The 17,576-nt window shown below is 33.6% G+C and overlaps 1 protein-coding gene across 1 annotated transcript; it reads right to left on the reverse strand.

Annotated features, from left to right (window-relative positions):
* Positions 1-7,082: 7,082 nt before the first annotated feature.
* LOC142234716 (uncharacterized) lies at positions 7,083-17,022 on the reverse strand. Its single transcript, XM_075305887.1, has 4 exons — positions 16,818-17,022; positions 16,609-16,751; positions 16,327-16,536; positions 7,083-7,259 (listed from the first exon to the last, which is right to left on the reverse strand). Exons 1-4 carry the CDS (start codon positions 16,850-16,852, stop codon positions 7,126-7,128), a joined length of 522 nt encoding a protein of 173 aa, XP_075162002.1. The 5' UTR covers positions 16,853-17,022; the 3' UTR covers positions 7,083-7,125.
* Positions 17,023-17,576: the final 554 nt, after the last annotated feature.

A 17,576-nucleotide genomic window follows, 5' to 3' on the forward strand; every position in this document is an offset into this window, starting at 1 on the left:
TTCTTTGATCCTTACAAACTGTGTGGTCAGCTGTTCGAATCCCCGTCCGGCAAAACGTAAAATTAAAATAAAAAAAAATCATACAATTGAATAATTTCTTCTACAATGTTTGTATTACAGAAAAAGGTGCTAAGAACTAAAAAATCTCGTGGAAGTGAGAAAGATGTGTGGGAATATACAATTGGGCAGAAACAAAATTTTGAGCATTCAGGTCGAAAACCTATGTTGTTAGCACCTATATATCCGGTTTAGTTTCATAATTCATTATGATTGTAAATATATAAATAAATAAATAAAATTTTGAGCACAATATTGTTTGGGAAAATTTTTTAAGCATATAATATTTTTGGGTGCAAAATGCTTCCAAACATATTATATGTTCACATAATAACATATTGTTTTTTGGAAGACAACATTATTGAATTTGGATGCAAAAATACGAAATGTTTGGAACTTAGACTACCCAAACATGTATTGTTTATACCAATATGCTTTCAAACATATTATATATTGGAAGAGATCAAACATATAAATGTTTGGGCAATACCCAAAAATGTATATGCTTGAAGCAAAATATGTTTGGGAGTATATGTTACAGAAGCGATTTTTTGTGAGCGTGTAGACTTACGATCTGCCACAACGTCGAATTTTCAGTGAATGGGCCCTAGAAAAGTTGGCAGAAAATCCGCTTTTTTATCGACAAATTTTGTTCAGCGATGAGGCTCATTTCTGGTTGAATGGCTACGTAAATAAGCAAAATTGCCGCATTTGGAGTGAAGAGCAACCAGAAGCCGTTCAAGAACTGCCCATGCATCCCGAAAAATGCACTGTTTGGTGTGGTTTGTACGCTGGTGGAATCATTGGACCGTATTTTTTCAAAGATGCTGTTGGACGCAACGTTACGGTGAATGGCGATCGCTATCGTTCGATGCTAACAAACTTTTTGTTGCCAAAAATGGAAGAACTGAACTTGGTTGACATGTGGTTTCAACAAGATGGCGCTACATGCCACACAGCTCGCGATTCTATGGCCATTTTGAGGGAAAACTTCGGAGAACAATTCATCTCAAGAAATGGACCGGTAAGTTGGCCACCAAGATCATGCGATTTGACGCCTTTAGACTATTTTTTGTGGGGCTACGTCAAGTCTAAAGTCTACAGAAATAAGCCAGCAACTATTCCAGCTTTGGAAGACAACATTTCCGAAGAAATTCGGGCTATTCCGGCCGAAATGCTCGAAAAAGTTGCCCAAAATTGGACTTTCCGAATGGACCACCTAAGACGCAGCCGCGGTCAACATTTAAATGAAATTATCTTCAAAAAGTAAATGTCATGGACCAATCTAACGTTTCAAATAAAGAACCGATGAGATTTTGCAAATTTTATGCGTTTTTTTTTTAAAAAAAGTTATCAAGCTCTTAACAAATCACCCTTTACAATCTAAAAATATTTCAAAAATCTTTGTTTGTATACACAATTAAAGCGTCTGTCGGTAGATGAACACTTCTTTATGGGTATTTCTTACACTCATAGAAAAAAGTCTGTTGTTAATAGCAAAAGTTGTCTGATGTTTTTCACTAAACAAAATGTTGCTGTTTTAGCAGTTGTTTTGCTAAAACAGCAAACAATCTGTTATTTTGGAACAGCAGACATACTGCAGAAAAGTCAATAGTTTGCTGAAATTTTCTGCTGATCAGGATAAATTTATAACAGTTTGGCTGATAAGTCCCCGATCTAACAAAGAAAGAACACATTTTTTTTCAAAATTCGTTTTTATTATTCAACATAGTTCCCTTCAAGAGCGATACAACGATTATAACGACCTTCCAATTTTTTGATACCATTTTGGTAGTACTCCTTCGGCCTCAGTTTCGGCGATCACCTCTTCATTGCTGCCAAATTTTTTCCCTGCGAGCATCCTTTTGAGGTCTGAGAAAAGTCGCCGGGGGCCAGATCTGGAGAATACGGTGGGTGGAGAAGCAATTCGAAGCCCAATTCATGCATTTTTGCCATCGTTCTCAATGACTTGTGGTACGGTGCGTTGTCTTGGTGGAACAACACTTTTTGCGGCCGTTTTGCCGCGATTTCGACCTTCAAACGCTCCAATAACGCCATATAATAGTCACTGTTGATGGTTTTTCCCTTCTCAAGATAATAGATAAAAATTATTCCATGCGCATCCCAAAAAACAAAGGCCATTACTTTGCCAGCGGACTTTTGAGTCTTTCCACGCTTCGGAGACGGTTCACCGGTCGCTGTCCACTCAGCCGACTGTCGATTGGACTCAGGAGTATAGTGATGGAGCCATGTTTCATCCATTGTCACATATCGGCGCAAAAACTCGGGTGTATTACGAGTTGACAGCTGCAAACACCGCTCAGAATCATCAACACGTTGTTGTTTTTGGTCAAATGTGAGCTCGCGCGGCACCTATTTTGCTCAGAGCTTTCGCATATCCAAATATTGATGAATGATATTACCAACACGTTCCTTTGATATCTTTAAGGCCTCTGCTATCTCGATCAACTTCATTTTACGGTCATTCAAAATCATTTTGTGGATTTTTTTATGTTTTCGTCGGTAACCACCTCTTTCGGGCGTCCACTGCGTTCACCGTCCTCCGTGCTCATTTCACCACGCTTGAATTTTGCATACCAATCAATTACTGTTGATTTCCCTGGGGCAGAGTCCGGAAATTCATTATCAAGCCAAATTTTTGCTTCCACCGTATTTTTTCCCTTCAGAAAACAGTATTTTATCAAACCACGAAATTCCTTTTTTCCATTTTTTTTCACAATAACAAAAGTTGCTTCACAAAAGACGCTCTATCTCACAAACTAATTGACTTACAGACGTCAAATTTTGACACAAATCATTTGAAGGTTGGTACTATATAAAAATAATATGCATTTAATACTAGCAACGCCATCTATATGTCAGACCGGGGACATATCAGCCAACCTGTTAAATTCTCTCCAGTCAAATGGACTATAGTAAAATGGTACACATTATAAAACTTCAAACGTTAAAAACTATTTGTATTTTTGATTGTGCAATAACATTTGTGAATAATCAACCCTTTTTAGTAATTTATATTTTAAGGTGGGTTTGAGTTTAGCCGCTAAAATCGCCATTTTTCACGATTACTTTTCTCTAGTTACTGGATTGCATTCGCGTACTTTTCAGCAATTTTAAGCAAAAAGAGTAAAATGCACTGTTACTCTCTTGCTAGTTTTTATTGTTTAATTATTGCTAGAAAACTACGCGAACGGACCTACTGTTGGTTTTGCCAAATGTCAACGTCGATACGTCGAACGCCAATGCCGTCAAAGCATCACTTTTGAGCCAAGCACTAGACAAGCCGGGAAAATAGAAAAATTAATTTGTGTTGTTTGGTAAGTATTGTATTGTATAATATTATATTCCTTTTAAAGTCCTTTTGTTTTTAATAATTTGTTTCAATTATTTTTAGATTGGAAAATTGCTATTATACATTGATATATACACGGATGAAAAAGACTGTTTTTCATATGTTTGGCTATAAACATTATATGTTTGGAACACAAATTTTTAAACACAATATTTTTGAGTGCAAGCATATAATGTTCATAAACTAGCATAACATGTTTGGGACATATATGTTAATATGTTAGAACATATTATGTTTGGGACATAAAATGTTTGTAAATATAATATGCTTGGATGCAAACATATATTAATTTAGAAATAGCCTATAAACATATATGTGTTTAGTAGCTTGGAGCGCTATTTAACAGGGAGCGATATTGAATTAAGTTGGTGGTTGTTGCTTGTTATTACAAAATTAACATTTTATTTTTCCTTGGGCAATTGATCAGCTACTTCTTTGATCCTTACAAACTGTGTGGTCCGCTGTTCGAATCCCCGTCCGGCAAAAGGTAAAATTAAAATAAAAACAAGTATATACGGCCGTAAGTTCGGCCAGGCCGAATCTTATGTACCCTCCACCATGGATTGCGTAGGAACTTCTACTAAAGGCTGTCATCCACAATCGAATTACTTGGGTTGCGATAACACTTGCCGATGGCAAGGTATCGCAAAACTTTTTAACACTGTCTTCTAAATTGTAAGTTAGCCCATACGGGGTATATATTAAACAAAAAAAGGCCGATTAAATACGTATATAATATAGTTTGACAAAATTTTCTATAGAAATGAAAACTTGACAAAATTTTCTATAGAAATAAAATTTTGACAAAATTTTCTATAGAAATAAAAACTTCACAAAATTTTCTATAGAAATAAAATGTTGACAAAATTTTCTATGGAAGTCAAATGTTGACAAAATTTTGTATAGAAATAAAATGTTGACAAAATTTTCTACAGAAATAAATTTTTTACAAAATTTTCTATAAAAATAAAATTTTGACAAAACTTTCTATGGAAATAAAATTTTGACAAACATTTCTATAGAAATAAACGTTTGACAAAACTTTCTATAGAAATGAAATTTTGACACAACTTTCTATAGTAATAAAATTTGACAAAATTTTCTATGGGAATAAAGTTTTGGTAGATTATTTTTGGCGATATGGACTAATTTTTGTGTAATAAGTCATCGGCTATATATAACTAAAGACCGATATTGACCAATTTTTACATGGCTGTTAGAGGCCATATATTGACAAAATGTACCAAATTTCAACCGCATCGGATGACTCTTGCTATATATAATTATGGACCGATATGGACCAATTTTTGCATGGTTGTTAGATACCATATACTAACACCATGTACCAAATTTCAACTGGATCGGATGAATTTCGCTCCTCCAAGAGGCTCCTGAGGTCAAATCTGGGGATCGGTTTATATGGGAGCTATATATAATTATGAACCGATATGGACCAATTTTTGCATGGTTGTTAGAGACTATATACTAACACCACGTACTAAATTTCAATTGGATCGGATGAATTTTGCTCCTCCAAGAGGCTCCGGAGTTCAAATCTGGGGATCGGTTTATATGGGAGCTATATATAATTATGAACCGATATGGACCAATTTTTGCATGGTTGTTAGAGGCCATATACTAACATCAGGTACCAAATTTCAACAGGATCGGATGAATTTTGCCCCTCCAAGAGGCTCCGGAGGTCAAATCTGGGGATCGGTTTATATGGGGGCTATATATAATTATGGACCGATATGGACCAATTTTTGCATGGTTGTTAGAGACCGTATACTAACATCAGGTACCACATTTCAACCGGATCGGATGAATTTTTCACCTCCAAGAGGCTCCGGAGGTCAAATCTGGGGATCGGTTTATATGGGGGCTATATATAATTATGGACCGACATGAACCAATTTTTGCATGGGTGTTAGAGACCGTATACTAAGACCACGTACTAAATTTCAACCGGATCGGATGAATTTTGCTCCTCCAAGAGGCTCCGGAGGTCAAATCTGGGGATCGGTTTATATGGGAGCTATATATAATTATGAACCGATATGGACCAATTTTTGCATGGTTGTTAGAGGCCGTATACTAACATCAGGTACCAAATTTCAACCGGATCGGATGAATTTTGCTGCTCCGGGAGGCTCCCCAAGCCAAATTTGGGGATCGGTTTATATGGGGGCTATACGTAAACGTGGTCCGATATGGCCGATTTTCAATACCGTCCGACCTACATCAATAACAACTACTTGTGCCAAGTTTCAAGTCGATAGCTTGTTTCGTTCGGAAGTTAGCGTGATTTCCACAGACGGACGGACAGCCGGACAGACGGACAGACGGACAGACGGACGGACGGACGGACATGCTTAGATCGACTCAGAATTTCACCACGACCCAGAATATATATACTTTATGCGGTCTTAGAGCAATATTTCGATGTGTTACAAACGGAATGACAAAGTTAATATACCCCCATCCTATGGTGGAGGGTATAAAAATCATACAATTGAATAATTTCTTCTACAATGTTTGTATTACAGAAAAAGGTGCTAAGAACTAAAAAATCTCGTGGAAGTGAGAAAGATGTGGGGGAATATACAATTGGGCAGAAACAAAATTTTGAGCATTCAGGTCGAAAACCTATGTTGTTAGCACCTATATTACCTGTTTATTTTCATAATTCATTATGATTGTAAATATATAAATAAATAAATAAAATTTTGAGCACAATATTGTTTGTGAGAATTTTTTTTAAGCATATAATATTTTTGGGTGCAAAATGCTTCCAAACATATTATATGTTCAAATAATAACATATTTTTTTTTGGAAGACAACATTATTGAATTTGGATACAAAAATACAAAATGTCTGGAACTTAGACTACCCAAACATATATTGTTTAGACCAATATGCTTTCAAACATATTATATATTGGAAGAGATCAAACATATAAATGTTTGGGCAAAAATATATATGCTTGAAGCAAAATATGTTTGGGAGTATATGTTACAGAAGCGATTTTTTGTGAGCGTGTAGGAGCAACCGTACAATGGTTTGCGTACAAACGATTATGGATTTAATCCTAGTTTCGACTAAAACTGTAATGTTTTTCAATGGTGGATTATTTGCCCTGGAATGCTGGTGCCATTTCTGAGTGTTCCAAAGGTACTCTAAAATTTTCATCATAATGGGAAATGATGTTCAGCCTAGGCGATAAAAAGGAGATTCCTTGCCTTTGAGCTTCCTGCATGGAATATATATATATATATATATATATATATATATATATATATATATATATATATATATATATATATATATATATATATATATATATATATATATATAGATATATATATATATATATATATATATATATATATATATATATATATATATATATATATATATATATATATATATATATATGACAATTACGTAGTGATATCATTTTGGGTTAGGTTAGATATAGTGGCAGCCCGATATTTCCATTGTGTTACCACAGTGATGAACTTCTCACCCATCACTGAGAACTGCCCAATTTTATGTTTATTTTATTATTTTTTTTATTTCTTTCTGATATCCTAGAGGAAATTTTCGATTGAACCATACTTCAATATGATACTCAGTTTCAGTAATATGTATTTTGATCGTTTATCTTTATTGAATTTTTCTAAATGTTATTTTATCCAATAATTATAGCATTATAAGGTGTAGTTGTTATTCTTTCTCCTGGCATATCGTGTATGGGAGATTTGTACCTGATGGACTCCTCCCATTGTTTATAAGGTGGATTCTTATAATGCCATCCAACAAAGCCTAAAATAGAAATTTATAAATTATTTTCAATTATGTAATTCCGTAGGCTGATGTATGTATCTATTTTCTTCCTCATAATACACTGAAAAAAATATTAACAATTCAAATTTAATAAAATGTAAAAACAAAAAAAAATTCAAAATATTCAATTAAAAAAATAATCGATTTCATAAAAAAAAACATTTAATTTATTTTATTAATTTTTTTAATTAAAAAAAAAATATATAAAAAAATAAATTACAAAAATTAAATGTTTTCTCGCTAAACATAAAATGATTATTAAAATCAGATACGTAATATGCTAGAAAATAACAATGTTGGGACAAAGGTGTTACATCTTCAATGTCAAAAAATAACATTTTGCTCTAGGAGGAGATCATATTCCTTCTCTGGGTGTAGAGATTGACCACAATCCATGATTCTTTGTAAGAAGACTATTCCAAATATTGACTGGAGCAGTATTTGACAAAAACAAAAAAAAGACGCATTGACTTCTAAAGTAATACAAATGATCCAAAAATAGAGTAATTCTGCCCTATGGCAAGCCCATGTATAATTCATTGGAGATGATCCCAGCTTGCAATACTTCCGCATCACAAATTGGGGATCCAAACTACTTTTTTGGAAGTTCATTTTTCCTGGAATGGAATCGGGCAGCACTGCACACAGAGAAGGAATATGATCACCTCAAACATGTTGCGAAAACCATGTAACATGGTTTTCGCAACCATGTTATTTTCTCGGAAATCATGTATCTGATTTCGGCAAGCAGGTTATATTTGCGGAGAAAATAACATTTTAGTTACAAACATGTGACCGTGTAACCACACAAAAATAACATTTTGCTCTTGAAACATACACTGTTAGAAAAATATGTTTTTCATATGTTCCGATATAAACAAAATGTGTTTCGGGCACAATTTTAAAATACAATATATTTAAGTGCAAACATGTAATGTTCCTAAACTAACACTAAATGTTTGGTACAGCTATGTTAATATGTTAGAATATATTATGTTTGGGGCATGAATGTTTCATAAAAATCATATGTGTGAATGCAAACATATATATATATATTTACAAATTTCGACTAAACATACATATGTTGTGATATTTTATTCAAAGCGACAGAGAGAGTATAGAGAAAGAAATAGAGATGGAAACGGGGAGGGTTGACGGAAGATATCAACATAACACAGCGAAAGAATCAAAAGAGAACAATTTCTATGAAACCGCTTGTATGTTGTTTCGGAAAACTGTTTTATGATAAGGCCAAAAATTTGATATGCTTAAGTCTAAATATTATTTAATTTGAATAAAGAGCATATGTTTTCGCCTTGAGAGCAGCATTTTATGTATGTGTGGACATGTGTTTTGTTTATCATTTTGGCATTATGGGCACAATTTTTTTCTTGGTTCGTTAAAAGAAATCAGGGGTCTTCATAAAAATAACGAAAGGGCACTATACTCTTTTTAGAGTTGGGACAGTAAATAAGGAGGAAATAGTGAACAATTACACAGTAAAATGTATAAAAACAAAGTTTAGTTCCTCTTTATTAATAAATAGTCTTTATTAATAAGTACGAGGAGTTGAACCATGAACCAAATATTAGGGTTTCCTTTGAAATTTCAGGAGGGCTAGATAGATGACTTGAGGACACTTCCCGAAGATAAATTTAAAGATTTCACCTATGAAGACTATATCAGATTCTGGATTTATAAGAACCATTTTTGTTTGAGTTTTAGAGGAATCATTAACATCTCTTGTAAGTGTGCAAGAAAATTATAAAATAACGCCTTGAATTGAAATCTTAAATCTGTAGAAGAAAAATCTGGAAGTTTTACATTGAGTTTCAAGCAATTTTCATGATCACTGCGCCTTCTAAAGGATGATTTGTTAAGAGCTTGATAACTTTTTTTTAAAAAAAAACGCATAAAATTTGCAAAATCTCATCGGTTCTTTATTTGAAACGTTAGATTGGTCCATGACATTTACTTTTTGAAGATAATTTCATTTAAATGTTGACCGCGGCTGCGTCTTAGGTGGTCCATTCGGAAAGTCCAATTTTGGGCAACTTTTTCGAGCATTTCGGCCGGAATAGCCCGAATTTCTTCGGAAATGTTGTCTTCCAAAGCTGGAATAGTTGCTGGCTTATTTCTGTAGACTTTAGACTTGACGTAGCCCCACAAAAAATAGTCTAAAGGCGTCAAATCGCATGATCTTGGTGGCCAACTTACCGGTCCATTTCTTGAGATGAATTGTTCTCCGAAGTTTTCCCTCAAAATGGCCATAGAATCGCGAGCTGTGTGGCATGTAGCGCCATCTTGTTGAAACCACATGTCAACCAAGTTCAGTTCTTCCATTTTTGGCAACAAAAAGTTTGTTAGCATCGAACGATAGCGATCGCCATTCACCGTAACGTTGCGTCCAACAGCATCTTTGAAAAAATACGGTCCAATGATTCCACCAGCGTACAAACCACACCAAACAGTGCATTTTTCGGGATGCATGGGCAGTTCTTGAACGGCTTCTGGTTGCTCTTCACTCCAAATGCGGCAATTTTGCTTATTTACGTAGCCATTCAACCAGAAATGAGCCTCATCGCTGAACAAAATTTGTCGATAAAAAAGCGGATTTTCTGCCACTGATTTTGGTAATAAAATTCAATGATTTGCAAGCGTTGCTCGTTAGTAAGTCTATTCATGATGAAATGTCAAAGCATACTGAGCATCTTTCTCTTTGACACCATGTCTGAAATCCCACGTGATCTGTCAAATACTAATGCATGAAAATCCTAACCTCAAAAGAATCACCCTTTACAACCTCAAAAATTGAAGTCGGTCTATATGGAGGCATTGCCAAATGGACCGATAAAAACTTAATCCGATACACGTTTTTGTGAACCTAAAATACCAGAATATTTACAATTTCAGGTAAATCAGATAAAAACTACGGTTTCTAGAAACCCAAGGAGTTAAATCGGGAAATCGTTCTTATGGGGGCTATACTAAAACATGGACCGATACTCACCGTTTTCGGCACACCTCTTTATGGTCATAAAATACCTCTAGATTTCAAATTTCAGGCAAATTGGATAGAAACTACGATTTCTATAAGCCCAAGACCCCAAATCGGGAGGTCGGTTTATATGGGGACTATATCAAAACCTGGACATATATAGCCCATCTTCGAACTTGACCTGCCTGCAGACAAAAAACGAGTTTGTGCAAAATTTCAGCACGATTGCTTCATTATTGAAGACTGTAGCGTGATTACAACAGACAGACAGACAGACGGACATCGTTATATCGTCTTAGAATTTCTCCCTGATCAAGAATATATATACTTTATATAGTCGGAAATCGATATTTCGATGTGTTACAAACGGAATGACAAACTTATTATACCCCCGTCACCATTCTATGGTGGTGGGTATAAAAATAAAAGGCATTTTAGAGCGATGGTGTTAAATGCTAGTAAAAAACTGTTCACGCCTAAATAAATTTATGTTTATATTATAAAATTATTTATGTATGTTTATACTCGACTCCACATTCTTCTTTTGTTAGAGGTTTTGAATTCCTTCCAAATTTTAAAGTTTTGTACTAAAAACAGTTTTTTGTTACAAAATTGTTATTTTTGCCATAAAAAAAAAGAAATAATATTTTATCCAAAAAAAACAGGCAATTTCGTTTATATCAAGCACTGTTACTGACTATAAATCTTTAATAACCCACATTTCGAAAAAATTTATACTAAAGGGTGATTTGTTAAGAGCTTGATAACTTTTTTTAAAAAAAACGCATAAAATTTGCAAAATCTCATCGGTTCTTTATTTGAAACGTTAGATTGGTCCATGACATTTACTTTTTGAAGATAATTTCATTTAAATGTTGACCGCGGCTGCGTCTTAGGTGGTCCATTCGGAAAGTCCAATTTTGGGCAACTTTTTCGAGCATTTCGGCCGGAATAGCCCGAATTTCTTCGGAAATGTTGTCTTCCAAAGCTGGAATAGTTGCTGGCTTATTTCTGTAGACTTTAGACTTGACGTAGCCCCACAAAAAATAGTCTAAAGGCGTCAAATCGCATGATCTTGGTGGCCAACTTACCGGTCCATTTCTTGAGATGAATTGTTCTCCGAAGTTTTCCCTCAAAATGGCCATAGAATCGCGAGCTGTGTGGCATGTAGCGCCATCTTGTTGAAACCACATGTCAACCAAGTTCAGTTCTTCCATTTTTGGCAACAAAAAGTTTGTTAGCATCGAACGATAGCGATCGCCATTCACCGTAACGTTGCGTCCAACAGCATCTTTGAAAAAATACGGTCCAATGATTCCACCAGCGTACAAACCACACCAAACAGTGCATTTTTCGGGATGCATGGGCAGTTCTTGAACGGCTTCTGGTTGCTCTTCACTCCAAATGCGGCAATTTTGCTTATTTACGTAGCCATTCAACCCGAAATGAGCCTCATCGCTGAACAAAATTTGTCGATAAACACATTTCGAACCGAACACTGATTTTGGTAATAAAATTCAATGATTTGCAAGCGTTGCTCGTTAGTAAGTCTATTCATGATGAAATGTCAAAGCATACTGAGCATCTTTCTCTTTGACACCATGTCTGAAATCCCACGTGATCTGTCAAATACTAATGCATGAAAATCCTAACCTCAAAAGAATCACCCTTTATATTAAAAATTTAATATAGTATAAATATAAATGTGTAAATCAAAAAAAAAGTGTTCGACCGGAGCAGGGATTGAACCCACGACCCTTTGCATGCAAGGCAGACATGCTAACCACTGCTCCACGTGGCAAACAAATGTATGTTTCTGTTAAATAATGTTATGTTTGCGTGGGCTCGTGGGCGCTGCAAACTATGCTATATAAATGTAACTTATAACGATAATTATCTACTGGTGACTATAACAGCTACGTAGTCCAGTGGATAGTGTGTTGGCTTACAAACTGTATGGTCCTCGGCAGGCAAAAGGTAAAATTTAAAAAATTTATATAGGGAATAATTTCTTCCACATTATTTGTATTACAGAAAAAGGTGCCAAGAACTAAAATATTTCGTGGAAGTGAAAATTACGAGTATGTTAGGCAATGAGCACAATCGTCTTTGGGATAAATTCTTCCAAGCATATAATATTTTTGGGCTCAAAATGCTTCCAAACATATAATATGTTCACATAAAACAAACATATTAATGTTTCGGCAGTATCCAATATTATATATGCTTCCTGCAAAATATGTTTGGACCATATGTTAAAGAAGCGATTTTTTTTGAGGGTGTATGTTTCAAACATATGTTTGAGGTGATCATATTCCTTCTATGAGTGAGTGATATCACAATGAACTGAATAGTCTATGTGAGCCTAAAGAATCGATCTGCCACCTAACCTAACCTAATAGAAGAGAAAGATAGGAAAATAGTAGCAGAAAGTATCGAACCAATGACGACGGTGTTCGATTCATACTTCTCATATGGCTTGTGAATCGCAAATTAAACTAAGAATAAGAATAAATTAAATTAAAATCGAACAAAGCTTTTAATGTTTATCATTAAAAAAAGTTTTAACTAAAAAAAAATATAAAAAAAAACAAGTATATACGACCGTAAGTTCGGCCAGGCCGAATCTTATGAACCCTCCACCATGGATTGCGTAGAAACTTCTATGAAAGACTGTCATCCACAGTTGAATTACTTGGGTTGTGGTAATACTTACCGATGGCAAGGTATCTTAAAACTTCTTAACATCGTTTTCTAAATTGTGAGTTAGTTCATACGTGGTATATATATTAGACAAAAAAGCGATGTATAGGTAAGTCTACAAATAATTACGAATCGATACGGACTTTTGCACGGTACGTAGATAGCCAGAATTGAAATATGGGGGTCGCTTATATGGGGGCTATATACAATTATGAACTTGATATGGACCAATTTTTGTGTGATTGGGGATCGATTTATCTGAGGGCTATATACACACAAAAAATTTTTTCTCTGATTCAATCACCAAATTAATTGATCCATTTAATTTTTTAATTGAAATGTCTTCAATCACGAAAATGATAGTATCAATCACAGTTTTAATTGGGCATAGAAAAAATTCTTGATTAAAAAATTAATTGATTTTTCCAGCAAAATTCAATTAATTTTTTAATTGATTCAATTAAAAATTTAATTGATGTTGATTGCAAAACGCAATTAATTTATTAAGGTAACTATTTTTAAAAAGGTAACTATTTTTAATTACTTAGTTAGATTGGCATAGAGTTTTTATTTGGATTAACAAATGATTGTTTGAAATACATTTTTAATTAAAAAAGTAAAAAAACATCAGCACTTTTTTAACTGAATTAGTCTTCCGAATTTGATTAAAAAGTTAATTGTATCAATTAATTTTTTAATTAAACATTTTAAAAATTTCAATCATTGACTTAATTAACTTAATGTTTCTATCATGATTAAAAAGTTAATTGTATCAATTAATTTATTAATTGAAAAAATTTTCAACTTCAATTAACTTTTTAATTGGAAATATTTTGGTGATATTTTTTTCTGTGTATAACTATAGACCGATATGGACCTAGGTAGGAATGGTTGTTAACGGCCATATACTACCACAATGTACCAAATTTGAACTGAATCAGATGAATTTTGGTCTTCCAAGAGGCTCCGGAGGTCAAATCTGGTGATCGGTTTATATGGCGGCTATATATAATTATGGACCGATGTTGAACAATTTTTGCATGGTCATTAGAGACCATATACTTACACCATGTACCAAAATTCAGCCGGATCGGATGAAATTGGCTTCCCTTAGAGGCTCCGCAAGCCAAATCTGGAGATCGGTTTATATGGGGGCTATATAATTATGGACCGATGGGGATCAATTTTTGCATGGTCATTAGAGACCATATACTAACACCATGTACAAAATTTCAGCCGGATCGGATGAAATTTGCTGCTCTTAGAGGGTCGGCCAAATTTGTGGGTCCGTTTATATGGGGGCTATACGTAAAAGTGGACCGATATGGCCCATTTGTAATACCATCCGACCTACATCAATAACAACTACTTGTGCCAAGTTTCAAGTCGACAGCTTGTTTCGTTCAGAAGTTAGCGTGATTTCAACAGACGGACGGACGGACATGCTTAGATCGATTCAGAATTTCACCATTTTCCAGAATATATACTTTATGGGGTCTTAGAGCAATATTTCGATGTGTTACAAACGGAATGACAAAGTTAATATACCCCACATCCTATGGTGGAGGGTTAAAAAAAAATTAACGAAGATATATGTAAATGCAACATTTCGCATGACATCGGCCATTTTTCCAATCGTCATCATTTTCCCATCTGTGCACCCTCAAAAAAAATCGCTTCTCTAACATATGTTCCAAACATATTTTGCAGGAAGCACATATATTATTGGATGCTGCCGAAACATTAATATGTTTGTTTTATGTGAACATATTATATGTTTGGAAGCATTTTGAGCCCAAAAATATTATATGCTTGGAAGAACTTTCCCCAAAGAAGATTGTGCTCATTCCCTAACATAAATTTCACTTCCACGAAATTTTTAGTTCTTGGTACCTTTTTCTGTAATACAAATAATGTTGAAGAAATTATTCAATTTTATAAATTTTTTAAATTTTACCTTTCGCCTGGACGGAGAATCGAACCGAGGACCATACAGTTTGTAAGCCAACACACTATCCACTGGGCTACGTAGCAGTTATAGTCACCAGTAGACAATTATCGTTATAAGTTACATTTATATAGCATAGTTTGCAGCGCCCACGAGCCCATGCAAACATAACATTATTTAAAAGAAACATACATTTGTTGGCCACGTGGAGCAGTGGTTAGCATGTCTGCCTTGCATGCAAAGGGTCGTGGGTTCAATTCCTGCTCCGACCGAACCAATTTTTTTTGTAATTTAGACATTTGTACTAAATTAAATTTTTATAATGAAACTTCGAAATGTGGGTTTACAGTCAGAAACAGTGCTTGATATAAACGAAATGACTTTTGAATAAAATATTATTTTTTTTTTTTGCAAAAATAACAATTTTATAACAAACAACTGTTTTTGGTATAAAAGTTTGAAATTTTGGAAGAAAATCAAAAACTATAACAAAAGAAGAGTATAAACATAGATAAATAATTTTATAATGTACACATAAATTTATTTAGGCGTGGACCGTTTTTTACTAGCATTTAACAACATTTTAAATGCCTTTAAAACTTTTCGTGTTTTGTACTTAATTTCATTTTTAAACAAAACACTTGTCCACACATACACGCAGAGAAGGAATATGATCACCTCAAACATGCTTCAAGAGCAAAATGTTATTTTTGTATGGTGATCATGTAACATTTTTGTCACTCTAATGTTATTTTCTCGTCAAATATAACCTGCTTGCCGAAATCAAATACATGATTTCCGAGAAAATAACATGGCTGCGAAAACCATGTTACATGGTCACCACCCAAAAATAACATTTTGCTCTTAAAACATGTTTGAGGTAATCATATTCCTTCTCTGGGTGTACATAAAATTCTCCTCTCAAGGCGAAAACACATGCTGTTTTTTTTTTCAAATCTCTATGCTCTTGGTTCCGAATGTCTATTCTCTTTACTTCGAATACTCGTTCTAATATTCAAATTAAATAATATTTAGACTTAAGCATATCAAATTTGTGGCCTTATCATAAAGCAGTTTTCCGAAACAACATCCAACCGTTTCACAGAAATTGTAAACATATATATGTTTACTCGAAATTTATAAATTTATATATGTTTACATTCAACATATTATTTTTATGAAACATTCATGCCCCAAACAAAATATATTTTAACATATTAACATATGTGTGCCAAACATTTAGTGTTAGTTTAGGAACATTACATGTTGGCACTTAAATATATTGTGTTTAAAAATTGTGCCCGAAACACATTTTGTTTATATCGGAACATATGAAAAACATATTTTTCTAACAGTGTGGTTTTACTATTTTGCTGACATAAAATATTGTTTCATACCACTTGCTGTCTTGGGTAATTCAAGCTTATTCGTTTGTATTGTATCTTCGGACTTTGGTAGAAATTTTTCTTGTTCCTTTTGAACACATCGTACAAGATGCAAATCAGAATGAGGTCGACCGCATCGGCAATATTTCAATAAAGATTTATACATATCCGGTGAGATAAAATGGCCAATACCATCTTTTGAATATTGATAAGGATTAAGGTCTAAAATTTAATAACACATTAAAATGTTGCTACAGTATATACATAGAAATATTCCAATATTTTCGTACAAACCTTCATTTTTGGAGAGTTCCTTAATCTTTTGAGACAATCTATTGGGATTGTACATATCATCCCATGGGGTTTCATTGTAATATTTTAACCATTTACGGGGATAATTTCTTCTGGCCTTAAATTCCATATCAATTTGCTCCTTACTGATTATAAGAAAATATTATTGCAAATCATCATATTAATATTTGGGGACATGATGAACAACTTACACTTTGCCCACATCTTTTATTGCATTATTCTGCATTTTTTTTAATATTGGCTTTTTTCTTTTGTTTTTCTCTGGATTATATGGGGAAAAATAAGAGTTACTTTGTCGATTATCAAATTTTAAGTGTGTATTTTTTGTATCCTGGATGAAAGAAAGCCTGTTTTCAACACTAAACACCCGTATCGAAGGACTCACAGTAAGAAATTCATTGCCTAGTAACGATGCAAATAAGTAACAAAATGCTAACGTTTTTATATGGAAGAAAATGAAATGAATGAAATTTATTTATGTGAATGTGTTGTGTATTTCTATAGAAGTGTTGTGAAATCAAAATTTTCAAATTGGAATAACATTTATCTAAGAACCCTTTATCTTTATAGGCGAAAATCTGTGTTGAAATTGTAACAAATATGTTCTTCATGTTAGCCTAAGACCGAAACAGGCGATTAACGTCCAAATGCATGATATTTTAATTTTACAATTAATTATTTTTCGAGCTTTATGGACAAATTAGATCAAGGAATTTGATAAATAGAAGCATTGAAAAGAAAACGCGAGATACAAATCTATACACGCCTACACAAAAAAAAAATTTACGAAAATTGTTCCAATTAAAATCTTAATTGAGTTTTAAAAAATATTCAATTAAAAATTTAATTGATTCAACAAATTTTTTAATTGAAATAAAAATCAATCACACAAACTAATAGTATCTATTAAGTTTTTAATTGGATCAATTAATTTTTTAATTGACTGTCAA

Source organism: Haematobia irritans, chromosome 4 (assembly GCF_050003625.1).
Source record: "Haematobia irritans isolate KBUSLIRL chromosome 4, ASM5000362v1, whole genome shotgun sequence".
Taxonomy (NCBI): Eukaryota; Metazoa; Arthropoda; class Insecta; order Diptera; family Muscidae; genus Haematobia; species Haematobia irritans.

What these genes read in the sequence shown, in the direction of transcription:
- LOC142234716 (XM_075305887.1), bottom strand. Translation starts at nt 16,852, where the DNA reads ATGCAGAATAATGCAATAAAAGATGTGGGCAAAGT. An exon ending in ATAAAAGATGTGGGCAAAGT is followed by an intron (nt 16,752 to 16,817) that starts GTAAGTTGTTCA and finishes TCTTATAATCAG; the next exon opens with TAAGGAGCAAATTGATATGG. An exon ending in ATTACCCAAGACAGCAAGTG is followed by an intron (nt 7,260 to 16,326) that starts GTATGAAACAAT and finishes TTTCTATTTTAG; the next exon opens with GCTTTGTTGGATGGCATTAT.